The 26,132-nt window shown below is 45.2% G+C and overlaps 1 protein-coding gene across 2 annotated transcripts in view; it reads right to left on the reverse strand.

The window, feature by feature from the left end:
• EMB2785 (elongation factor family protein) overlaps positions 1-24,324 on the reverse strand; it is a 130,645-nt gene extending 106,321 nt beyond the window's left edge. Inside the window, exons 1-3 of one of the 2 annotated variants that reach the window (XM_087374776.1) lie at positions 23,873-24,324; positions 16,230-16,304; positions 15,743-15,893 (exon numbers count right to left, since the gene is read on the reverse strand). In XM_087374776.1, the coding sequence (XP_087230902.1) occupies positions 15,743-15,893; positions 16,230-16,304; positions 23,873-24,202 (556 nt within the window). In that variant the 5' untranslated portion in view covers positions 24,203-24,324. The remainder of the gene's footprint in view (positions 1-15,742; positions 15,894-16,229; positions 16,305-23,872) is intronic. The other variant, XM_087374775.1, reaches the window with a different exon arrangement.
• Between the last annotated feature and the right edge of the window lie 1,808 nt (positions 24,325-26,132).

The raw sequence follows: 26,132 nt of genomic DNA on the forward strand, positions 1-26,132 counted from the left end.
CAATGAAACCTTCGGCAGCTCGGTTATGGCAACAACATGATTACCTACACTGGAAACATAAAGAGGGTACAAGGTATCACTCTTATAACCCTCAGCCACTACAACCTGGCCATCAGTAATCACCCATTTGGAATCCCCAAATGTGGTGTGGTAACCATTGTCATCCAACAAGCCAGTGCTAATCAGATTTTTCTTGATTTGCGGCACATGGCGAACACCATCAAGCATAAATATGCGTCCATCAGGGAATACTATCTGTATAATGCCAATCCCTGCAATCTGACATGCATAGTTGTTCCCAAGGTGAACAACTCCATGAGTACTTGTGTAGAAAGTAAACCACTCCCTATGAGGCGTAACATGAAAAGAAGCACCTGAATCCAAGAGCCAGGTGTGCATGTCATGGCCATCAATAACCAATGTATGTGCAATTACAGCAGAAGAGCATAAAACATCATGCCTGTCACTTTCACTGTCTTCTGCTGCAACATTCACTGCATCCAAGTCATCTACCTTGGCCTTGCCTTTGCCTTTGCTTCCACTGCCTGCATCCTTTGCCTCAGCCTTCTTGGCTTTCTGATCCCGTATAAACTTGAAGCACTTAGACTTCACATGTCCCTTCTTGCCACAATAAAAGCATTCAATATCCTTTTTGCCACGGGACTGACTGCGGGATTTGGACTTACTAGCAGATCTCCCCTTCTGCTGAGTCCTGCCTCTATCCTGTACCTGCAAAGCATTTGAAGACTTGCTGCCCGCATTATTTTTCCTGCTCATCTCCTCCTTAAGGAGAGAGCTCTCCACATCAGCATACATAAGAATGACATTTGAATTTGACAGGGTGGTCTTGAAAGTGTCCCAACTCTCAGGGAGGGTACACAACAAGAAAGTAGCCTTGAACTCCTCATCAAGGTTCAGTCCCTGTGCAATAAGTTGTGTAAAGATGGCATTGAACTCACTCAAGTGTGAGGTCATAGGTGTACCTTCCTTCATGCGAAGATCAACCAGCTTCTTCAACCAATAAACCTTACTAGCTGAACTCTTTTGGGCATACAATTCTTCTAGTCTGTGCCATAGACCATAAGAGGTCTTTTCAGCCTGAACATTGAACACAAGGGTATCAGAAATAGTAAGCATGATAGCTGCCCTTGCGGACAAATCAAGCTCCTCCCAGTCATCAGCTGCCATGTCAGATGGCTTGACACCCTTCAGCCTTATGGGCTTAGAAATCTTCTTTAACAGAAGTACATTCAAACACTGTTCTGCCCATAATGCATAGTTGTGTGCTCCTTCCAATTTCTTTATGTTCAGAATTGAAGATTCACTTCCCCCTGATGCCATATCAGATAAGGAAAGTTCCTGTCTCCCTGTAAGTCAAAAATGACTGAATAAAGTTCTGATTTCTCAGAAAAAACCTGCTCTATAAAGAGTCAGGAGCACTCACAATAGTGCTGATTTTTTACTGTCAAGAGAATCTGCAGCAAAACAGTAAATTTCCTCCAGTTACTGTACCTTCTGACACACTATACCGTGCTCAAATAGGCATAAAATTCTGATTTCTCAAGAAAGAACAGTAATTTCAGAATGCTGCAGTTGCTCCACAAGTGCTTTAACAGTGCATCATCAGCTGACAAAGCACAAACACTGCTGACCTGATCACTTCTCCCACCTCAGATGAGATACTGCACTGATTTAATATGCATAAACCACTTGGGATACACCAAAAAAAAAAAACAGACACTTCAGCCTGTCACAAAACCTGCAACAGAAAATGGGATAAATCCCAAGCAATCACCCTTCTGCCAAGGGGATAAAATGCATCTGAAGATCTCTGTCAGTAACCCAAGTGCTCTCAAACAAAATCTGGGAAAAAGCCCCTTGATCTGAGACCTGAACCAAGTGAAGAACACCTCAACACTGAGGTAGCATACAATGTGAAAATCTTTCTGACAAAATCAACTAACAGTGTAATGCATATACTGCCCTGTGTAGAAATGACATACACAGATCCCAACGTACAAACACTCAATGAGGAACCTTTTGAGCACTGTCAACGATGGACAGTTAGGGACCGAGTAAACTCAATGCGCCCTGGCCAAGCGTGGCTCAACTGAGGTTCTCTGAGTGTTGCACAAGAAATGTGACCTGCAAGAAAATGTCACCTCCACGCTGCGAAAATCGAGACAAATGTGTGCACTCTGGCACCACACTACCTCAAGGCATACAAAGCATCAACTGCCGGGCAAAAGCCCTATGATCTGCTCACTTGTAAACTGAGATTCAAACCCAGTAAAAGCATATATCCTCTGTCAGATGCATAAATCCCGATATCTGTGCACAAGTCCTCCACGAAGAAAATAACTGAAAAAGTACTTGATGTACTTCATGCAATGCAATGCACCTCGGGTAAGACCAAGATCTCCTCGCTGTACCTGAGCAGGGTACAAATCCAAGGATAGAGTTCGAAATGCACTCCTCTGACGCAGATCCAAACCAAAAAATGCACCTCCCTAACGCAAAAATTCGGAAGCAACTCCCTGCACAGTTCGTACGGCGATCCGTACTGTTGCAGACGACTGTCCGTACTGCTGTACGGCCGACGCGTGTCCGTACGGCAGTCGAAGGTACCAGACGAAGAAAAAAGTACGGTGTCCGTACGGATGTACGGACGTCCGTACGACTGTACGGCGTGACGCGCGATGCACAGATCTGCTCACGCGTGCGCTGCTCGGCGCCGCCCTCGACCGCGCGATGCCCCGCCCTGCTGCAGATGTCCCGCGCCGCCCTGCTACAGCTGCTTGCGCTGCTATCCTGCTGGCCCGCGATGCACACTGGCAGCTGCCCTGTGCAATGCTAAGGGCACGAAGCCCAAGAGGCAAGGGGAAGGGTAGAGAGGAGAGTGGGGCTGGAAGGGAGTGAGGCTGGCTCTGATACCAGTTGAGAGGAGAGTAAGCAGGGAGAAGAGCAAAGGGGGAGAGAGTGAGAGAGAGAGACCAAATGTGCGGGTGTGAAGTGATGAGCCACACCACAAACTCATTAGGTTTTATTAGGATTAGGTTTTCACCCTATGACTGCAGTCATAGGTGTCATAACTTTAATAAAGGGGTGGCAATATGCCTTTACCCCAACACACGGATTGGCATCTAACGTGTACTGGGTACACAAGACTAGCTCAGGTAGCCTGGGGAGGCTTAGAGTTAGGCAGGCTTGATTCTCGGGTTGAGTGGCAAGGGTACGAACCAGTTAGGGATCTTCGCTATTTTTGGCGCTTGGGGCCCGAGTCTATATAAGGGGCCCAGAGGTTCAGTTCTCACGGAGCCGATGGGAGCAAGTCTCGTTCCCAGGTGCTAGGTCTGATCCTGGATTGAGTCACGGATAGCGTAGCCCAAGGCCCAACAGCAGATCCCAGGCTTCACAGCACCACCTGGTGGTATGGGACACCGGGCTGGTTAGGATCTGGTTGGGAGTTCGTGCCAGTAGCTCAGCTCGTGGCTCGGAGGGGACATCTCCTGATTCGGGATCGCATCCCGTAGATGTCATGGTTGGGTGGTGAGCAACCTGCTCAGATTCCTCACATTCGTGTGTTCTTGTGTTTGCTTGCAGATCAGAGGTTTCACGAATGCTGGGTCGTGTCAGTTGGTATCAGAGCCAACTCCTGAGGTAGGAACTTCTGTTGCAAGAATTTTGGACGATTTTTTCTCCAGGTATGCCCTAATTTCGAAATTCGTGCTCAAACCCTGCAAGTGTCTGTTGGTTCATCGATTAAGTGAAGTGATTAAGTTTAGGGAAAGAAGGAAGGAAGAAGAGAGAGAGGGTGAATTCGAGGCTGATAAGTGGGGTTAGGTGAGAGAGAGTGTGACGTGTAGCTAGGAGAGAGTGGAGAGGATTGTAGGAGAGGCGTGAGAGGGGCCGCTAGGCAGGCGATGGGTTGAGGGGAACCCCAGGGGATCCCGTGTACGGTCACGGCTGCGCAGTGATTAGGTGACACTTGCAGGAGAGTGTAGAGGGGTGCGCCACAGGCTGGAGCAAGATTGCGGCCAGGCTGCTATTCGGGGAGGCTGGATGCTAAAAAAAGCACCAACCCTCTAAATTTGGGAGGGTGGGCTTTCTTATTCTAAAAGCTGTACCTTCTATGTTATAGCCTGGCAAGACCATAGTTCTGTGAGAGAATGGAGAGTGAGAGAGAGCAAGAGAGTGAGAGCTGAAAGCTTGGAAGCTGAAAGCTTAGTTGCAATAGAAGAGTGTAAAGAGTACAACACAATGAGTGAGTGATAAGGTTTTGTCCTAGTGACAAAACCTTAGTAGTCACTAACCATAGTTAGTGAACTAACTGCGGTTAGGGGGAAAAACCTCTTAAAGAGGGAAAAGTGCCCCTAACTAGCTTATTAAATTACATTGGTCACTGCTGAATTATATCTATAATTCTAACACCCCCCTGCAGTGCCAATGTCATGTACAAGGCTGATCAATCACCAAACGGATATAAGTTCAGGGCACTGCGAAATGCCTCAAACTTTTCACGTGGTAGTGCTTTGGTGAAAATATCTGCAGCGTTGTCATGTGTGGACACAAAGATCATACTGATCTCTCCTGCATGCAACTTCTCTCTGACATAGTGATAGTGAACCTCAATGTGCTTCGTGCGAGCAGAAACACTGGATTCTTTGCCACTGCAATGGCACTCTGACTATCAGTGAGAATTGGAAAAGGACCCTCCAAAGACAGATGAAGATAAGCAAATAGACGTCGCAGCCAGACACATTCAACTGTTCCTGTGAAAGCTGCCCTGTACTCAGCTTCACATGATGAGGTAGCCACTGTAGATTGTTTCTTGCTCAGCCGGGAAATGCAAGATTTACCCAAAAAGAAACACAGCCCAAAAACCCAAGTGAAATTAGAGTAATCATCAATAAATGTAACGAAGTAGAGATGACCACCCAACGATGGAGTCCTCATGGGACCACAGCCATCACTATGTATAAGCTGTAATTTGCGGACAACTTTAATTGAACCATCCTTCTTGAAGGGGAATCTATGCATCTTGCCTAAAATGCACCCTTCACAGGCATGTGAGGAGGTATCTCAAGAGGTGGCAATGCATCAACCATGGAATACTTCTTAAGTGTCATCAAGCTGTTGTAATGCATGTGGCCATATCGGGCATGCCATAACTCTGCATTTTGCATGGCAGATGTAGGGGTAGAAACTGCAAGAGCATGGGCTGCTCTTTTCTCAAAAAGATCAAGCTGAAAAAGCCCACACAGCAGAGTACCAGATAACCTTAAGGCATAGTCATCTTCCTTGTCTCGAACAGCACATTTGTCATCCTCAAAGATTACCTGAAATCCAGCTCTGTTAAGAGTGGACACTGAAAGAAGATTTTTGGTTATACCAGGCACATATAAGACATCTGAAAGTCTGAAAATTGAGCCATCAATGGCAATGAGCTCAACATCTCCTGTGCCACGTATTGAATATGATGAGTTGTTGGCACAAGTGACTTTCTTACCAACGGGAGGTGGATGCAAGGAAGTAAAAAGACACTTCCTAGAAGTGATGTGCTTGGATGCACCGCTGTCAAAATACCAAGTGTTCAGTGTTTCATTGACACTGAAAGCAGATGCATCCGTAGAAGAGTCATAACTGCAAGTCAAAAATGCATATGTATCATCACTGCAAGTGGTTGTACTATCCCGAGCATCTGGAGCAGCCAGCCTAGAATCTGAAATGCAAGATAAAAAGGCATAATCCTGTCCAACAAAGTTGGCTGCAGCATCCCCACTGTCAGATGCATGAGGAGCTGAATCTGAAACAACCATACCGGAGCTGTTTTTCTTCTCTTTTGCAAGCCTTTTCCTGCATTCTGCAATGTGATGACCTGGCTTTTTGCAATAGTGACAAAAACCCTTCTTCTTGGGCTTACTTGCATCATTTTTAGCCTTTTGTGAAGGCTGTCCTGACCCACTGGAAGGCTGATTTACTGATGTCTTTGCCTGTCCCTTTGTTTTTTATTTAAACTTTGAGAGCATGGCTTGTTCACCTGCACGTGAAGCCAAGTTTTTCCTGGTCTGCTCATCCTGAAGCAGAAGTCCTATCAACTCATGAAAAGTGAGAGAATTTGCACCCCCCCTCAATGATAAGTATGAAAGCTGAGATAAGACTCAGGAAGAGAATTCAGAGCGATTGTAATCATCTCTGAATCAGGAATAATTTCATCTATATTTAACAATTGCTCTCTGAGATCCTGTAGCTTTGTGAGGTGGACTGACATGGAGTCACCCTCTTCCATATGTGTATTACTTAACTCTCTTTTCAAGAAAGATACCCTCTTCCATATGTGTATTACTTAACTCTCTTTTCAAGAAAGATACCCTTGCATCATTCCGGGCTGCATACATGCTTTCTAAAATATCCCACGCTGCCTTGGAGGTCTTAGACGACCGGATATGCGGAATGATAAATCTTTTCACTGAAAGAGAGATGCATGACAAAGCTAAGGCATCCCATGAATCCCATCTCTTCTGATCTGGAGTAGTGGCTATAGCTGCACCAACAACTTGTTCTGCAGCTGCCCCTTGTGCACGACCTCTTCCACCTCCTTGCTGAGGAGGGGTATTAGGTGCCATACCTGCTGGTCGGATCTCACCCCCATTCACATAATCCCATAAATTGCGAGAAATCAGAATATTGCGTACCATAAATCTCCAGAGGGAGTAGTTGGTACCATCCAACTTGTCTTCCTGTGAAAGACCACCGAACTGGAAGTCATTCTGATTTTGCTGGGCCATATCTGAGAAAGAGATTTAAGCAGATACAAAACTGAATTCCCTTACTGGGAATGAAATGCACAACTCCCAAAAAACACAGCCAAGCACTGGCTGTAAATGCAACTCAGAAATCTGTCCAAGCATCAAAAACTCTCCAGAATCTGCCAAAAGTGCTGCAAAACACTCCAAGAAAGGCAGTATGAACTGAAAACTTTAGAAATTGCTCTCCCAACACAAAAGCCCCAAAATAGGCCTGAAATTGCAACCGGAAAGGGGCAAATAGATCAGAAGCCCCAAATGTTGCAAGAATTGCACTCTGTCTGCAAAAGCCCTAAATTTCACTACGAGATTGCAGTGTAATTACAAAATCCCCAAATTTCTTCAAGAAATTGTACTGCAGAACTGAAAGCCCCAAATTTCGAGCTTGAAATTGCAACCAGAAAGGGGCAAAAGTACAGAAAGCCCCAAATTTTGCAATTTCAGCAGAAAGCCCCAAATTTCAGACCAAATCTGCAATGTTTGCTCCAAGTGTAGCTCCGAAGCTACAAAATGATTGCAGTGTCTGCAACAAACAAAATGCCCCAAATGTACTCCCAAAAAACTGAGCCAAACAATGGCTGTCTGCAAAATGTGCCTGCCAAAGATCACCTGCGAATTTCTCCTGTACGAAATCAAAGGGCTACCTGCTGTACGAAAGCAGGTCCAGTACGGAAGTACTGTACGGAAGTGTTGTACGGCTGACAGTACGGAAGTGCTGTACGGCTGACAGTACGGAAGAAGACAGCTAGCTGTACGGCTGGTGGCGGCGAGCTGTACGGCACTGTACGGCAAACCGTACAGTCTGACAACGAGCTGTACGGACGACCTCTGCTACCTGTGCGGACTGTACGGTACGACAGGTATGGTAAAATACGAACGCGATGTACGGACAACCTCTGCGAGCTATACGAAAGGTACGGATGCAGCTGGAGCAGCACGGCAGGTACGGACGTGGAGGGACCAAGTGCAGGTTCCGTACAGTCATACGGACTGTACGGGCGAGATGTAGCAGCAGGAGCGCAGGCTATAGGCTGGAGCTAAACGGGGAAGAAGCAGGGAGAGGGATCAAATGCTCTGATACCAAATGTGAGAGAATGGAGAGTGAGAGAGAGCAAGAGAGTGAGAGCTGAAAGCTTGGAAGCTGAAAGCTTAGTTGCAATAGAAGAGTGTAAAGAGTACAACACAATGAGTGAGTGATAAGGTTTTGTCCTAGTGACAAAACCTTAGTAGTCACTAACCATAGTTAGTGAACTGACTGCGGTTAGGAGGAAAACCCTCTTAAAGAGGGAAAAGTGCCCCTAACTAGCTTATTAAATTACATTGGTCACTGCTGAATTATATCTATAATTCTAACAAGTTCTGCCTCAACACCTCCACACCCCTGGCGGATTTTGTCACCTAGTTACGGCTTGCAGCGAACTTCCGTACAGCACAACCAACAGCGGGGCCAGCAGCGGGAGTCTCAAGGTTCACTCACTCGAGCTGATCGTCAGCTTTGTACCTCTTTCATCGCCCAGCCTCTCTTCTCTTTCGTCACCTCCTATCCGGACAGTTTTTTCTTCTGCTCCACTCTCCTTCAAGCTACGATCCCACCTGTCACTTCTCTAAGTTTAGATCAGGTTTCAGATATGGCTGATTCAGTAAACCCCGCACTTGCGATGGGAGATCAAGATATGAACTACCATGCGGAGGATGACCAGGGTCTCTACGATGATCTAATTACGAAGAAAGCCTTCAGTGAATTCACCACTACTCTTGATGGAAAGTTTGAGCAGGTTAACATGAATCAAACAGGTTGACATAGCAACTCCAAGGGATTCAGACTACACCCACACTTTTGACTAGCACTGTTCACGCGTTCTGTCACGGGGACGTGAAGTTATAAACCGTGACTAACTTTGGCTTAGGGGGCTAGCCTAGGGGAAGAGACACTTCCCAGAAGTCCCTAGGTGCACACACTATGCCTACTTGCTAGGGGCAAGGCAAGGTTTAGACGGGTCTTAAAGTTAGGCCCAAGGAAATCAATGTTTCATTGGTTGCAAGGGTTAGAGCTTTAATGAGGGGGCCACGTGGCATTCCCTCATGCATACCTACCCTCTTCCTCTCCTTCCAAGGCTAAGGTACGTTTTCTATTTGGATTATTCTTTCTTCACGCATCCCGAGGTGAAGGGGCACGCCGTACGAATTCCAAGGAAGACTTGACTCCTTGCATTTCTTGGCCTGCACACATCTCGAGGCTGTACAGACTGCAAGAACTGCATTGAAGGAGTATGTACCTGCTGTACGGTCCTTTCAACGCTGTTGTATGAGGTCTTTATTGCTGGCTGTACGGACGGATGCACGCTTTTCTAGGCTGATTGTACGGACTTTTCACGTGCTGTTGTACGGGATCCAAGGCAGACTGTACGGATTATTTTCATGCTAGTACGAGTGATTTTGCTGGCTGTACGGACGTTTATTTGCTGGCTGTACAGACGTCATTAATGCTGCTGCTGCACGGATTCCAAAGGCTGCTGTACGGACGCTTATTCACTGTTGTGCGGCCCCTTTCCCTTGCTGTACGGCCTGCTCAGCTTCCCTTTCCTGCCCGTGATTCTCTTGCTCTATTCCATCTCAGATTCCAGCCCGTTATCCCTCTCTTCTTTCCCCTCTCCTAGCTGCCAGTTCCTCCTGCTGGCCTCAACACTGGATGTGTTGCTTCTAGAGGTGTTTCGGAGCTAGATTGAAGACAGTTGAAGCTGGTTTGAGTTCTCTTGTCGCTATCCCTTTCATGTGATTGCATTTTTTGGTTTGAGTTCTCTTGTCGCTATCCCTTTCATGTGATTGCATTTGGTGGTTTTTGGAAGCTTGTTGTTGCTCCATTTGTTGTTTGGAGCTTCCTCTGGACCTTACAGGCTTAAGCAGACACTCAGTTACAGAGAGTGTGCCTGGGAGAGTTCCAGAGGGGCAGTGTATTGCATTTGGAATCCTTGAGGCTGCTTGAGCATTTTGGGAAGTGTCTGGATGCCTTGTCAGTAACAGTTGGTTACAGTCTTTGTGAAATGCTCGGATACCTTTACAATTGGTCATGGACAAATGGTGAATGCCTTAGCTTTGCCTTGGCACTTGGGTACTAGTGTGTGCACTAGGATGGAATGCAGGTTATAGCCAAGGTTTGGCTTGGACAGTGGAATAACCCGTGGGGCAGAGCACAAGGGTGAGCCCTTGTTGTATGTACCGATTTCATTCCTAAAGAAATAAATAAATACCAGAAGGGGTGCCAAGTGTTTGGGGCCAGTGTGGTGTCTTATACTTGGTTTCATTGAGCAGGGGCACTCTAGCCTCCATCCAGTTATTTCTCAAGTTGTTTCTAAGTGGTATTGTTTAAAGTTAAGTGGTTAGAAATGATGCAATGTGACTGTGAATAATGAATATGCAATGCAAGTTATGGTCTACTGCCCTTTAGGAAACTGAAGGCCGGTTTCAGTGGTTCCATTGCCGGGATATCACCATCTTCCTACAGAGGTGAGCCTTGGGAGTGTTGGGTGAAGAAATCCCCATTGCATCTTTGTTACAGCCATATCATCAACAATCATGTCGCACCGCGAGAGATCACTGACTATCTCCAAGCAGGAAGCAGAGAGCTTTGAGGAGGAGCGCAATACCAGTTGAGGGTGAAGAAGAGCAAAATGATCAGGGACAGCATGTTTCTCCCGAGCATGCCACTGAGGATTCGCAGGACGAGGTAGATGAGGCAGAGGAGCTTGATCCCAATGCCCTTTTTCAGTTACGAATGCAAAGTGCAGTGGGAGCCCTGTCACAGCTGCAACAGACTTTCATGGAGATTATGCAAGCTTCTCCTGGTAGTAATACTCCCCCTGGAAGCAAAAGGACAGCTGAGAAGAAGCAAACAAAGCATAAGAAGACTCAGAGGCGTGTATCTTTCACTCTGAGTGTATCTTTCAGTGGACAGCCACCAGAGATGCCCACAGTCACCCCTGTAGCAGGTAATGCCAATACTTTTCATTCAGTTAATCAAGGACAGCAAGTCCTCTCTCAGCCCATGAAGCATCCAGGATATTTTGGCAGAGGATCACTTTTTCAGTCAATGGTGGGACAGCACACCGAAGGGCTTAGTATGTTTGGTACATACTTGGGTAGTTTCCAGTCAGGAATGCAGAATTTGCAGCAGCATATGGAGGGTGGAATGCCCCCTGCAAATGCCAATATGATGTATGCAAACATAGGGATGCAGCCCGGTATGCAGACAGGGATGCCAGGAATGATAAGCAACACTTGGAGTGTGCCACAGATGCAAGGAATGGGATCTGGAATGGTCAACCCCACCATGGGCACAGGCGATATGGTACAGAATATGGGATCCACGATGCCTCCACCATATTTACAGCCCCCAGTTTATGATAATCTTACTCCCAAAGGTAAGCTGAAAGATTATAAGGAGGGAGGGGCAGCTGTGAAGTTTGAAACCTTCAATGGGATGCAGGACAAATTGAAGGCTCTGACATTTGTGCAACAGTTTGATGCACCCTATTCCGGTGGTCATTTCACAGAGTTTTCCAAGGTACGAAAGGCAGCCACCTTCTTGAAGGGTAACGCACTCCAATGGTGGACCAATTTGCATTTGCAGCGTAAAGCCCCTAACACTTGGGTTGAGTTCAAGCAAGTTTTCTCATCTGCTTGGCTCACTACCACTTTTGAAGTGGATATAATGACAGCATGGCATAAGCTGGATGCCGCAAACTATAAGAATCTTGAAGAGTATAACAAAAAGTTCTGGGAGGCCTTATTGCCAGCCAGCTCGTATAGGACCGTATCATTGTCTGAGCAGGTGGAAAAGTATTGTTGTGGGCTGCCAAAGGAGCTTCGTGACTATTGCACCAAGACAAAGGTCTCCAACATCTCTCAGCTGATTGAGAATGCTACTACAGCCTATGCTCTCATGCAAGGGATGACTCCAGGGTTCAAAGGGAAGCAGCATGATGAGTCTTTCACGAAAAAGAAATTTGCCAAGACGACCAAAGTCAAGTTTGATGTGGACCAGCGACTTGATAGTAAGCCCAATACCAGAGAGAGATTGTCTCCTAAGGAACGTCAAGCCCTATTTGAAGCTGGAAAGTGTTTCCTTTGCAAAGAAGAGGGCCATCAGGCCAAAGATTGCCCCAATCGTAAACGGAAACAACCTATGGGAGCACAAGAAGTGAAAAAGGACAGCCACACGCGCTAGGAGATTTGTTTTCCTTTGGTAGAAAGCAGTAATATTAGTATGAATAATTATAACAGCCAGAAATTGGGGAGTCTCCTCTTTCTAGGCTGCTTTGTTATTTGCAGGATGTTTATTCCCTGCTAGTTTTGCATGGTAATTTGCAGGATGGTTCTTCCAACATGGATAATTTGAAGGGGTCTTCAGGAAAGAGTTTCTGAAGGAGGAGGAAGATTACGATAAGATAGACAAGCTCAAAGCCCTCGATATGTCCAAGCTGAATCTGACTTTTGAGGTTTATCTTCAGAGGTTTCGAGATTTGTAGACCAGAGCTACAAAGATGGATCCAGTGACCTTGTTAGGTTTATTTGTGGATGGTTTGCCTGACTCATACAAGTTACAAATCAAGAACAACAAGTGTACCACTTTGCAAGCGGTCATGGCGCATCTATGATGATACCATGGCCAGCGCAAAGGGAGCCACAGTTGCCGACACGGGTGGGAAGAACAAGAGGGAGTTCTTCCAGTCTACCACTGGTACCGAGGAGTCGAAGTCTATAGACAATGCCTCCAAGAACCATTCGACTCAGGTGAAGAATGGTCGTGCCCGTTTCCTTCGTACCCTGAAGCTAAAGAAAGAAGGACGTTGCTTCATATGCGAGGAGCAGGGCCACACTAGGAATGATTGTCCTAAGCACAAGAACCAAAAGCAAGCGCCGGGACCAAAGCTCCATGCAGGTCCAGGTACCAAAGCTAAGGGAGCTAATCAAGTTTCGATGACGGGCATTTCTGTAAATGTTATTATCTGCCCACTTTCTTGTAATTGCACTTTTAATAATTCGTTGTTTGGTTCCCATGATCTTTTCCGAGTTTATGGAGAAGTGAGGGACCAAAGAGTTCACATTCTCTTTGAACCGAGCAGCTCTCACAACTTTATTAATTACAAACTTATGCAGAAGATGGGGCTGTCCACGATACCTAGCGATCACACCTATGAGCTGCAGCTTACAGCTGGGAAGCAGTTTTGGGATCGCAAGATTGAAGCGCTTTCTATCCGGATTCAAGACTACACAGCGGCTCTTACGTGCTATGTCATGCACTTGGAGCATGTGGACTTGTTAATCGGAATAGAGTGGTTTAAAACCCATGACATTCGGATAGAACATACTCTTTCTTTTTTGGATAAGGACACCCAATTTTGTATTCAGTGTGATAATATTCCCTCTTCTCAGGGACCTATTGTATCTGCGATGTAGCTTCGGAATATATTAAACACTTCTCATTATGATGTGTATCAGTGTGTTTTGATTTCGCTTTCTTCATTTGTTGTCTCTGTTAATAACAAAAATGATTTAAGTGTGTTTAAACACCGTGAATTGAGAACGTTGTTAAATGATTTCATGGATGTATTCCCTGCTCAACTACCGGGAGGTTTACCTCCAGCACGGGCAGTAGACCGTCGCATAGATTTAGTCCGTGGGACTCAACCTACTAGTGTTCCACGTTATAGGATAAGCCAGCTTGAGGAGGATGAGTTAGCTTCACAGCTACAAGATTATCTGCATATGGGCTATATTCACCCAAGTAAATCACCTTGGGGAGCACCTGTCCTCCTAAGAAAGAAGAAAGATACTTCGTGAAGAATGTGTATAGATTATAAACGCTTGAATAAAGTGACAATTAAGAATCGATACCCTCTTCCTCGTTCCGATGATTTAATAGACCGTTTGGCCGGAGCAAAGTATTTCACTAAGATTGATTTGCGTACGGGTTATCATCAAATCTGTATCTATGCTAAACACATTGATAGAACCGCATTCCGAACTAGGTATGGCCACTACGAGTTTCTCGTATTATCTTTTGGTTTGACCAATGCTCCTGCCACCTTCCAGCAAATGATGAACGATTTGTTCCGCTCTTCATGGAAAGATTATCTACCTATGATAGAATTTGCTTATAACAGTGCGAAGCATTCTAGTAATGGTTATAGTCCTTTTATGCTTATGTACGGGTTTTAACCTAATTATGGTTGGGTTAAAGGGAATCCAAAATGATGCTGCAAAGACCTTCTTGCAAGACATGCAAGAAATGTTGCAGTTTGCCAAAGATTCTATTAGAAGTGCCCAAGATCGGGACAGATTTTATGCTAATAGACATCGTTCACCTAGAGAGTTCTCTGAAGGAACGATGGTATATTTGCGAATTCCCAAGGAATCCAAGAGCCTAAGTACTGGTTTGGTTATTCCCCAGATACTGTGGTCCGTTCAAGGTTATTAAACAAATTTGACCTGTTGCATATAAACTAGAATTGCCTCCTGATGTTAAAGTACATCCAGTATTTCATGTCAGTAGACTGAAAGAGTTACTGAGTGCGGATGATCAAATTGTTTCTCCTCAAGAAATAATAGAAGTTACACATTTGACTTTTATTTCACACGAACCTGAGTATATTCTTGAATTTCGAGATAGACAGATTCGTAATAGAACTATCACTGAATACAAGATCAAGTGGAAGGATCATGTTGAGGAGGATGCAACATGGGAGACATTACAGAACCTCCAAAGGACGTTCTCGGCTTTTTTAGCGAACTCAGGAGTGAGTTCTTAGAGGAGGGGAAGTATGTCATGTGCACGGATTGGTATCCGACGTGTACTAGATACACAAGACTAGCTCAGGTAGCCTGGGGAGGCTTAGAGTTAGGCAGGCTTGATTCTCGGGTTGAGTGGCAAGGGTACGAACCAGTTAGGGGTCTTCGCTATTTTTGGCGCGTGGGGCCCGAGTCTATATAAGGGGCCCAGAGGTTCAGTTTTCAGGGAGCCGATGGGAGCACAAGAGAAATGGACAATACTTCTTCCTGTGACCACGTTGTGAACAATTCTTGCAAGAATACAAGGCACAATCTTTCCAAAAATGAGAAAAATCACCATAATGATAAGAAATTCAGAAATTATGCAGAAAGAGGTACAGAAATACCGCAGCTTCAGGTTCTGGTTACTTGTGAAATCCGCTTTTGAATCCAGATCCTGTAAGTCTTTGTTCTAGATCCCATAACTCTCCCACAAGGCCCAGCAGCAGATCCCAGGCTTCACAGCGCCACCTGGTGGTATGGGACACCAAGCTGGTTAGGATCTGGTTGGGAGTTCGTGCCAATAGCTCAGCTCGTGGCTCGGAGAGGACATCTCTTGATTCGGGATCGCATCCCGTAGATGTCATGGTTGGGTGGTGAGCAGCCTGCTCAGATTCCTCACATTGGTGTGTTCTTGTGTTTGCTTGCAAATCAGAGGTTTCAGGAGTGCTCGGTCGTGTCACTAAGAGTCGTGCCTAAGCATCATGGAATCGGATGATAAAGGGCTGCTCTTGATTGGGGTCTCTCCCCACCACCATGCCCTCTCAATCATGTGCTCAGCTACCCCAAGAGTAGTGGCCACAAATGCAGTTGCATCGTTCATCGGTGTAGCCTCGGTGCGTGGAATGCCACGGACTCTGATGTTGAGAGCCTTACTGGCTCTCTGCTGCTACTCCATGAGAGCGGCTGAAACCGTTGCCTTCGCAGGTTTCCGTTTGACCACCTCTACCTCTTTTGCCTCAATTACACAACAGTAATTGCACCAAAAGATTGAATTGTCATCAAAACAGCATGAAGTTACTACCATCACAACAACAATAGTGACTCAAAGCTGTAGTGAGGCAGTCTGGAAACTACAAACAGCAACAAAAAAGGTGATGAAAGCATACCATTGGGACGGTCCACTTTATTTAGCAAAAGAATAGGGCGTAATCCAAACTTGAGAGCCTTAGCCACAACAAACTTTGTTTGTGCAAGGGGACCTTCTCCTGCATCCACCACTAGAATAGCGCCGTCAACCATGCCGACCACTCTTTCTACCTGCCAACATGTCATTCTTCATGGTCAGCTTCATATTTTAATGCTAAAATGTCAAAATAAGAAGAAATGCTCAAGAAAGTCACAGGGTGCAAAGACGGCATTGAATACAGGTGTAAACGTATGATTGTCCTATGAAAGTCATCAGAATGCTGAAGTTTGAACCACCAAAAGAGTTGCACGAAAAGTAAATTGTAAATACTATTTGGAAAAACTGACATGCAGAATTTCTATGCACTGCCCTCATGTTCACGACATTTTGCTTCTGCCAGGTCCAAGGTAGGCAAAATATTCAGTAGGCAACACACATATGATTACAATCAAGGAATGCAATATTACCTCTCCTCCAAAATCAGCATGACCTGGTGTGTCCACCACATTTAAATCCACTCCGCCCCAAGCCATTGAAGTATACTGCAATCACAAATGTTCAGTTCAACCACCTCAGTGCATTTCCAATATGTTTCAGGGTAATAAGACATATTCCAAAACCTAAGGGACAAACATGCACAGTTAATATGACTCAATTCTACTGTTTGCAAAACCCTCAGCACAATAGCCAAAATTACCGAGCAGTAAACATTCCGTATTATCGTGTGATAAAGTCTGTAGGCAGCCTACAAGGCTGCAAATGAAGAGCCCGCTCTATCCCCAAGTCTTCGCACATACTGGAGTCAGATGAGGAGTGCGCGGCTGTTTTAAGTGCCTCTGCACTCAAGATCCCACCCCCCAAATATCTTTGAATAGAAATCTATTAAGCAAACAAAATGTTCAATTCAACAAGAACCAGGAGACACAAGCCCCAAAGAAATCTATGCCAGCTGTCCACTGAGGAGCTCAGAAGCTATAAGAATAACGAAGAGCAAAAGTCCACATGAGCCAACTGAGGGACAGCAGCTGTATGTAGTGTATGACACACAGAAGCCAAAGCTAAATATCCATTGCACTGCAAACATCTGATAAGTCACCTGGATCATTCTGGAGAAATGATATGACATCCATACAGCAGATTCTGTGATATCCTTGTGTGTCCCCCACAGACACATAAACAGCAGAACTTTCGCTGGCTCACAGGCTACCGGACTCCCTACTTTCGTGTTCCATCTCCTTTACAATCGCAATCAAACACGGCCATCAATTGCCATCCTTAGTGAGCCCTTTGCTTCAGTCCTTAGTGGCTTGTTACCTTTTGGCTTTGCATTTGTCTCATAAGCCCAGGCCTGCCAGGCCTCCCGCAGACGTTAATACATCTTTCTTTCTTTCTTGTTCCAAACCTTTGATTAACTCCAATAATTATCCTTTGCAAGGACAACTTCTAAAACATTCTTGCCAAGGGTTCAGCTTGAGCCACTGAATTGTTCAACTGTGCCTTTCAATGAGACCAGCATACCTTGAGGCCCTAGTAACATTTAAACAAGCCAAATTCGTAAATTTCCTATGCACAGATTCATAAACCAGTGGAGGTTATCCACGAATATTGTTTGGGTATGTATTAGGATCCTCAAAGACATACTCAGACTCCCGTTTTGCCAGCCAACACCTACCTGCTGTCCTCTGCTACGCCTCCCACATGATTGCATTTCCAATATAAATCTAGCATTGAGACTTTTATGACATATATCAAAAGCAAGGAGCACAACAGCAAAAGTGTCCGCACACATAAAACAACTCAATTCTACTGTTTTCACCACTCTTGGTGAGGTGGTAAAAGTGATCTAGCACATAATACATCTGCAAACGCGTTGGGTTAGTCGATGCCCAACCTCATGACCCAATGGGATAGCCAATTGGCTATTGGGAAAATCAATAGTCCATCTACAAGGCCAACTAGAGGCCCCAAGAACTGGCTAACATTGGCAATCAACTGGAAGGCATCAGTTTGGCCATACGGCTGACTGTACAGTCAGACTTGGTGGCCAAACTATAGGCAGCCAAGACGGTTGCACATGAAAAGGCTTCTAGGCTATAAAGTGGGGATTCCCCCCAGCTCTTAAGCAACTACTGAAGCACTTCATTTCCCTCTCCATTGCTTGTCTTTGTTGGCCCTCGTGCCACTCGATTTGCCTCTGCAGGTACAATCAAGCAATGAGCATTCACTTGAGTTTATGCCTTGTTAAGCCAAGCTTTGGCTGGTTTTTCACGGGAATTCTGAGATTGAAGCACATATCCCAACACGGGATCTTTCTGGTATATTGAGGGGCATCCTAAAGCCACACACAAGCTTTGGTAGTGTTCACAACACGTGAACTTTGTTGATATTTCTTTGCCTCTTTTTGTTTGCTTAGATGGCACAACAAAATCCAAATGATGTCTTTCAATTGCTTGCCCAAGAGGATCAGTTGGATGGCACCAACAATCCTCTTGGAAGTTTTATGATTATGTTACAGGTGATGAGACCCATCCCAGTCCCATAGCACCAAATCTCCTCGACAACAAAGGGAGGGGGAGGGAGGGTCGTGGTGGTGGTGCAAGTCATAGGCGACAAGGACAACAAGCGGCCCCGGCTGGGCAAGCACCTACAAGTGATACTCCTGAGCAAAGGAGCTGGGATAAACATAATGCTCAAGCCTTGTCTTGGATTTACTAAATATCAAGAGGTTTATTGTCCCTCGTATTAAGTGCGCGGGATATTTTGGAAAATATGTATCAAGCTCGTAATGGGGCAAGAGTCTCATATTTGCGCAGAGAGCTTAATAGCGTGCACATGGATGAGGATGACGCTATGCAGAAACATGTCACTAGGATTCAAGATTTACGAGAGAAACTCTTTGATGAGGTCATTCTAGACTAACAACTTGTTACCATTACTTTGAACTCCTTACCGGAGCCTTATCTTTCTTTTCATATGTCTCAAAACCTTTCGATGCCAGGGAGTCAGAATCGCCTCACTTTTCAAGAGTTGGTAGCACTCTTGTTGCAAATGAGCAAATGCGAAAGAATATGGCGTCACGTTTTCGTAGTGGGGAGTATGCTTTTACAGCAAAGGATAAGGGCAAAAGGAAAGTTCAACCAAGTCATGCCTCTAGCAATGATTCTGGACATGCACATGCACTTTAGAAAGATAAAAACGATGTCTCAAATCCTTTCAAGAAAGGCACGTGCCATTACTGCAAATAGCTTGGTCATCACATCACTGAATGCCCCAAGAGGCTTGCAAAAGAGAAGAAGAAAGAGTCTAGTATGGCAGTTTTAGACTCAACTTATTATGCAGGTTCCGATGATGTTCATTTTGTTGAGCATGATTGGGCCTTCTTTACTTGCAGCTGTGATGTTTCTTGGGAATCACACATTTTCAACATGAATGAGACGGATCAGATGTGGTACTTTGATAGTTGTGCTTCCCGCCATATCATCTCACATAAATCTTTCTTTGATGAGTTATCCATTGCACTTGTTTGCAAGTCAATTTCTTTTGCCAACGATTCCTCTTATCCAATTGGAGATCTTTCAGTCTCGTGGATCCAGCATGTTTTGTATGTCCTTGGGACTAAGAAGAATTTGTTTTCTGTCTCTTGTTTGTCTCAAAGAGGTTACCAGGTTATCTTTGAGAATGATCAACGTACGGCCCATGACAAGGAGAGAAATTATGACTTGGTCTTCACCAGTACATTATGTCACGGGTTATTTCAGCTTGATGCATATGAGAAAAGAGCATGTTCAGCTTTTGTGGCTTCTACTGCTGCCATGCAAGATGCAGAGTTATGGCATGCTAGGTTTGGGCGTGCAAATTATGTTATTGTAGAAGCTTAATAAGGTTGATGCCTTGCCTCGTTTGGAGATCCCTCCAAACAAAATATGTGGGGGCTGTATTTTGGGTAAAATGCATCATTTTTCCTTTCCCAAGAATGGTGCAGTCCGGCATACACATAAATTACAGATCGTCAAGTATAGATGTTTGTGGACCCATGCGCACTCTACCTCTCGGAGGTCGTCTTTATTATGTAACATTCATACATGACTTGACATGTTTTACTTGGGTCTATGTTCAGTCCGAAGTTTGCAATGTGGTCAAATACTTTGCGGCCTTGGTTGAAAATCAATCTGAATGCCGGGTTCAGACCCTCCATTTAGATCGAGGGGGAGAATATCTATCCAAGGCATTGCAAGAATTCGCTGAGAAAGGCATTACACATCTTGGAAAGAGAATCTTCTCTTTTCCTCTTTTTGCTGTCCTCATAGCGAGACTTCTTACTCTTTCCTGATACATCATCTGAGGAAAGAGGAGTAGAACTCAAGGATCTCTTTTTGCCCATCTCCTTTTGGTTTGCTCCAAAGGGAGGCTTCTCTAGCCCTTCCTCAAAGAGATGTTGTACCATCCTGCAAAACAAGGGGTCTCTTCTTGCCTCTGCTAGCCGAGTAATCAGCTCTCAGTAAGAATTCTCTTTATTTGTCTGCAAACTCTCTGCCTGCCGAACGTCATCAGTCCCTGCCATTCCCTCATGGGATAATTGGGCATGCTGCTACGAAGCCATCTCTGAAACTTATCTGAGATTTGCAGACTTTTACACAAGGTGTATGTAACGGATGCACTCAGCCTTTGTTTTCAAGAAGAAAAATACCTGGTGTATTGCATTCACGACTTGTGCCAGCAACAAGCTGTCAACTCAAGGCATAAACCAGAAGTATAAACCCTTTTTGCTGGCTGCTACAAAAAGCATTCAAAATGCATCTCTTTCCCTTCTCTGTACACAAGGGCATTCATCCATTTTACTTCAGCAAATCTCTGTTTTTCTGCTGTTTTCTGACAGGTACAAACTGTCTCTGATAGACAAGAAAATGACAGGTAATACCCCTCTTTTTTTTCTTTTTTCTTTTTAAGGGGTAATTGGATAGGTAACTGGCTGGTTACACTAACCAAACCAACTGGTTCTGGTCTGGTTGGTCTGTGACTGGACCACTAACCAGAGTAACTGAGCTGGTTACAGTTTGGTTAAACTAACCAGACTGGTCTAGTTAAACCAACCAACTGGACCTTTAACCGGGTTACTAACCAAGATTAGGTTAGATTAACCCCCTCGTCTGCCACGTCAGCAAATCTGCCATGTCAGCATGTGCCATGTGTCTGCCATGCCACTGCTGCCCTGTCTGCCACGTCAGCCAAATGCCATGTCATCTCTATGATTTGCATGCCTTATGCCACGAGTCAACCACATCAGCTGCTTGCTGACCCAAACATTTGCAGACTAACCAAGGTCTGACTAGCGCCGGTAACCAAGTCGGTTACCCCGAACTCATCACGTGCAACGTCGTCGAAATCCTGCGCTTGACTAATGACGTCAGATCGCATTGTCACGCCCGCGCCCGTTCCTTGTTCTGTGCATTCCCTTGAGCATTCCAACTAGTGACCTGCGCAAGGTTTTACGCCACGATTGGCTCACGGGTGAGGCGCTGCTTTACAGAAGCTTTGCATCACGTTTCAACTTGCGCCTGCGTGAAGGCGTCACTCCATATCGCTTTGCATGGAGGTGTCGCTTCTTTTCCCACAGCTAACAACAGCGGCCAATGGAAGTTTGCTTTGTAGTATTATAGCAAAACTCTGCCAAATGAAGCCACTTGTCCTATGTAGACTGTGTGTCAAAACAAAAATGCCTTAAGTATTCCTCCAGCCACCTATTAACTCTCTCAGTCTGCCCATCAGTTTGTGGATGGTCCGTTGTTCCGGGAGCAAGGTGTGTATCCATGGAGCTGAATAATTCCTGCCAAAAATAGCCCATGAACTTGGCAACACGATCACTTACAATTTCCTGAGGCAAACCATGCAGCAGCTTGAACACATTTTCCATGAATTGTTGAGCCACCATAGAAGCAGAGTATTTACTCTTTGTGAGTACAAAATGGGCTTCCTTAGTCAGTCTATCCCTTGGAAGTTACTGGCAAACCAGTAATAAAATCCATAGTTATATGGGTCCTGTTGGAAAGGTCACCTCCCCATCTGTAAGCCCCCATATGAGGAGAGCATGGGGGAGCGAGACCTAGAGCATATGCCCAAAAGAAAAGAGAAAGGGAGGGGGCTGCCACATGGGCAGCACCTCACACAGAGAGAGGAGAGTACCTGGCAGAAGGAAGCTTGCCTCGAGGGCAGATCTGGCAGAGAATGGCTAGGGGACTGTCAAGGACAGAGCAGAGCAGATCTGCGCAGCATCTCCAGCCAGGAACAAAGGCGTGATGACATCAGCCACTGTATGGATCAGTACGGGCTGCTGCAGGGCAGTGTACGAAAGGTGTATGGGCAGGACATGGGCAGGAGCACATGGCGCAGCATAGCAGGGCAAGGGTGCCTGCAAGAAGGGCCTGTTGGTGGTGGAACAGTTGCAGCCATCCAGCCCTAGAAGGACCCAAGGGTAGGGCCATATATGGACTGCCCTTAGGGCCTGGCAGCAGCCCAAGAGAGCTGCCCCAGGTCGGCCAATGAAGGGCTGCCTGGAGGTTGGTTTACAGACTACAAAGTCGGGGCAGTCTGGTCAGCCCATATTCCCCTACCAGGTCAGTTGGTTCAAGGGCCTTGTGCCCTATAAAAGGAGAGGCCCCTTGGCCTCATCTAGAGCAGCCATTCACAAGCAGTTTGGAGCAGTTTAGGCTGACACTCAGGGCAGCAAGGTTGAGAAGAACACTCTGGACAGAGAGTCTACATATGCTCGAGGTGGAGCACGCGGGCTCAGAGATCTAGAAGTGCTTGACATCTAGTAGGAGAACCTTTTGGTATAGTATCCTGTCCTACTTAGTGGACGGACAGAAATATAAAGTGTTGCTTCTATATTTGCCTTTGAGCATTGTCTATTTACTGGCTTGCACATCTATGCACATTAAGTTAAGAAGTTTGTGATTCCACACCCCACACCACACTGTGTGAGCTCCTGGGCAATTCTATCAGTCTTCCACTGTGCGTACCCTCTGTTGGGTAATTTCTATCCTTCCTTCAAGGATTGGTAATGGTTGTAAAAGACCAGCAGGGCTGCAACCATGACACTAGATATTTAGGTATTCTGAGATGTGTCCAAGATACTTCAGCCGATAAAATTTACACTTTTATGTCTTATCATCAAGCTTGCCACACAATTCTTGAGGCACGTGTGCATATGCTACACAACCATGTACGAAAGTAAACCCAGATCAAGGTTACGGTCATACCAAGCTTGATAAGGTGTCACACCCTTAAGTGCCTTTGTGGGACACCTGTTCAAAATATGGTTTGTGGCAACCCTTTTGCCTTAATCATGCATCTGCCCATCTCCATGAGTAACCTATTTTGCCGTTCAGTCACTCCATTATGCTTGGGAGTGTATAATACCATGCACTAATGTCTAACGTCTTTCCCAACCAAAAATTTTGTCAATGCCTTGGACATATACTCCCCTCCTCAATCTAAGCGGAGAGTCTATAACCTGCAATCAAATTGATTTGGCAACAAAGTGCTTGTACATATCGAAAAATTCAGATTTCTCTTTTAAAGCAAACACCCAGGTACATCTTGTGTTCTTGTGAAGTCATCTATAAAGGTGGCAAAATAGAAATGCCCTCTAGGTTATGGTGGCCACTGTCCCCATCATACCACAAACATCACTATGTACGAGCTGCAATTTTCTCACAAGTGATGTACGAGCTGCAATTTTCTCACAGCTCTGACCTTATGGTCCAGTGTGCCAAGGTAGAACATAAGTTCGGGTGATAACCGAACCAAAAATCTAGGCATTACTCATTTTACCACTCATCATAAATAATAGGCACCGCAAATATTTGAAAAATTAAAATCATTAGTTGGAGGATGCCTCTGAGGGAACGCAATGGAGTAGCGATACCTTCTTTGATGAAACAGCGATACCTTCCTTGTGCTTCGTACCTTTAGTACGCGTGCGTGATGACGGGTTTCTAAACGATAAGACAGTTGCTAATTTCACATAGCTAGTTCATATCATCCTTGCTTACTTCCTGAACTATCACAGAAGCACCCGACGGTTAAAAATTAAGAGTGATATGAGCAGCACCTTGGACGCAATTGTTATGCCGCGCTCCCGCTCTAAAGAAATCGAATCCATCGTACGCTCCTGCGACAACGAGGTGCCGCACTGCCTGAGCAGCCTGTCCATGAGGGTAGTCTTCCCATGATCAACATGTGCGATCACAGCCAGGTTCCGTATATTGGCGGTATCCAAGGGAGACTCATTGTGTTCCACATCAGGAGCCGCAACAGAAAAGGCTCTTTTGCTTGGGGCTGACAAATCCCAATGCGTCAAGGCGCGTGCTCTGAATTTGGAGGTGGAGGAGAGGAGTCCAAGGGCCGAAGAGAGTATGGGTTTGAAGGGAAATCCTGGCATGCTGGGGTGGTAGAACTTCAACCCTAATGGATTCTCGATGCTGTCTGAGACTGATCATGCGAGCTTAGAGCTCGACGGAAGAAGAGAGGTAACATAAAGTCAAGTTTTCTTTAGTAAACATTTTTTGCATGGGAACACCTTTTCCAAGTGTAAGGAGGCCGGTGCTATGGAGGGCTGCACAACACCTTTCATTAACAACACAACAGGGAGCAATTTTACATTAGAAACTTCCCATAAAAATTGCGCTTAAGTCAGGTTAGGGTCAGTGCTAAGGCACTCTTCGTCCAAAAAATGGTGAAAGGAGAGCTTGGCAAGGAGTACTCGGTGGCACCTGGCTCCCTGTTGGAGGGGATGCTGACATTTTAAAGGCACCCGCCTCCCCTATGAGGAGTACTCGGTGGCACCTGCCTCCCTATTGGGGGGGCTGCTAACATTTTAAAGGCACCTGCCTCTTTACTAGCCCCTTTACCCCAATAGCTTGGCTTAGGGTCAGGGGGCCAGTACTATGGAGGGCTAACTTTTTAGCACTATTCAATGGTCTTCATGAATTCGGAATTCAGAGGAATTCAAATTACAGTCATGGGTAGTAATAGGGAGCTAGTTTTTGCTTCTAAACTTTTCAAAAAAATTGTGGAATGTAGAAAACTATGAGAGCCGATGCTTATCGAGTGAGGGCCAATATTAAGGCACTATTTGTCCAAACAAGGTAGTGGAGCCTTGCAAATGGAAATCGAAGGTGGGTTTTGTGCATGTGTTGTGGAAGTCTATGCAAATATGTAAGTAATGGATGTTGAGGATTTAGAGGCATAATGACTATGACTTGGATGTCCACCACGGTTATTTCCTTTTCCACGAAAATTTCCTTGATTATTGCTGGATTGACCACCTTGGTCGTACTGCTTCTTGTGGCAATCTCTTTCATAGTGTCTAAACTTATGACAATAGTTGTATTGAATGTTTAACACGTTCGTGGATGCATCCCCTCTTTCTTGAAATCTTATTGGAATGATTTCGTCTTGGATGATAATGCTGATGCTATTGCAAAAGCTGATTTTAATGATGGTTACCACTTCTCTGAGATGCTCTACCTCTGCCTTTACCTCTATCTGAAGCTATGAATTCTTGATCGAAATGACCTTTGTGGCCTGAGTCCTAAGTTCTTCACATAGTAACACTGATTGTAGCTCTTCTAGTGTTGGAATTTGCCGTTGAATGCCAATACTTTGGACTAGATTCTCGTATCCCTCTCCTAGTCCATTCAGGATGACTTGAACCATCTCTGCATGATTCATAGTCTGTCCTACTGCTGCAAGTTGATTGTTGTAATCCTTGATCCTGAGTACGTAAGCATGACCAATTTCATTGTTATTGTGGAAACTCTTGTTGATCTGGTTTCTCAATGCAAGAATCCTGGATGTGTTCTTAGACTCATAAAGAGCTGCAAACATATCCCATGCTTCTTTGGATGTCTTCACTATGTTGAGTTGTCCTAGCATGACATCTTGCACATTCTGCTTAACCAAATGATATGCATATTTGTCTTTCTTATCTCATTTTTCATGTGCACGGGCAATGGCAGGATTTACTGCTACATATGAGGACAATGGTGGAATTGTAGACCCTTCTAGTTGTGCTGCGGCAATGGTGGGAGCTGTTGTTGAACTATCAGTGGTCTAGGTATAGACCCATCAACATACTTTGAAGTACAAGAATGGTCTCCATTCGGTATTTCTATGTGCCATAATTTGAGTTTCCTAACTTAGCAGATGCCTCCAAATTGAGGTTGCTAATCGTAGACATGGTGCAAGAAATGTTCTTAATCTACTGTGAAAAACATTGTATGAATCAACTGCAAAACACACTCTGTATCTAAAATCTAAACTGCCGATGAAGATAGAATTGCAATATATTTCAATCTGTTACAAGGCTT

The sequence above is a fragment of the Dipteris shenzhenensis genome, chromosome 5, assembly GCF_047967505.1.
Source record: "Dipteris shenzhenensis isolate YYH24624 ecotype China chromosome 5, Dip_SZ_1.0, whole genome shotgun sequence".
Taxonomy (NCBI): Eukaryota; Viridiplantae; Streptophyta; class Polypodiopsida; order Gleicheniales; family Dipteridaceae; genus Dipteris; species Dipteris shenzhenensis.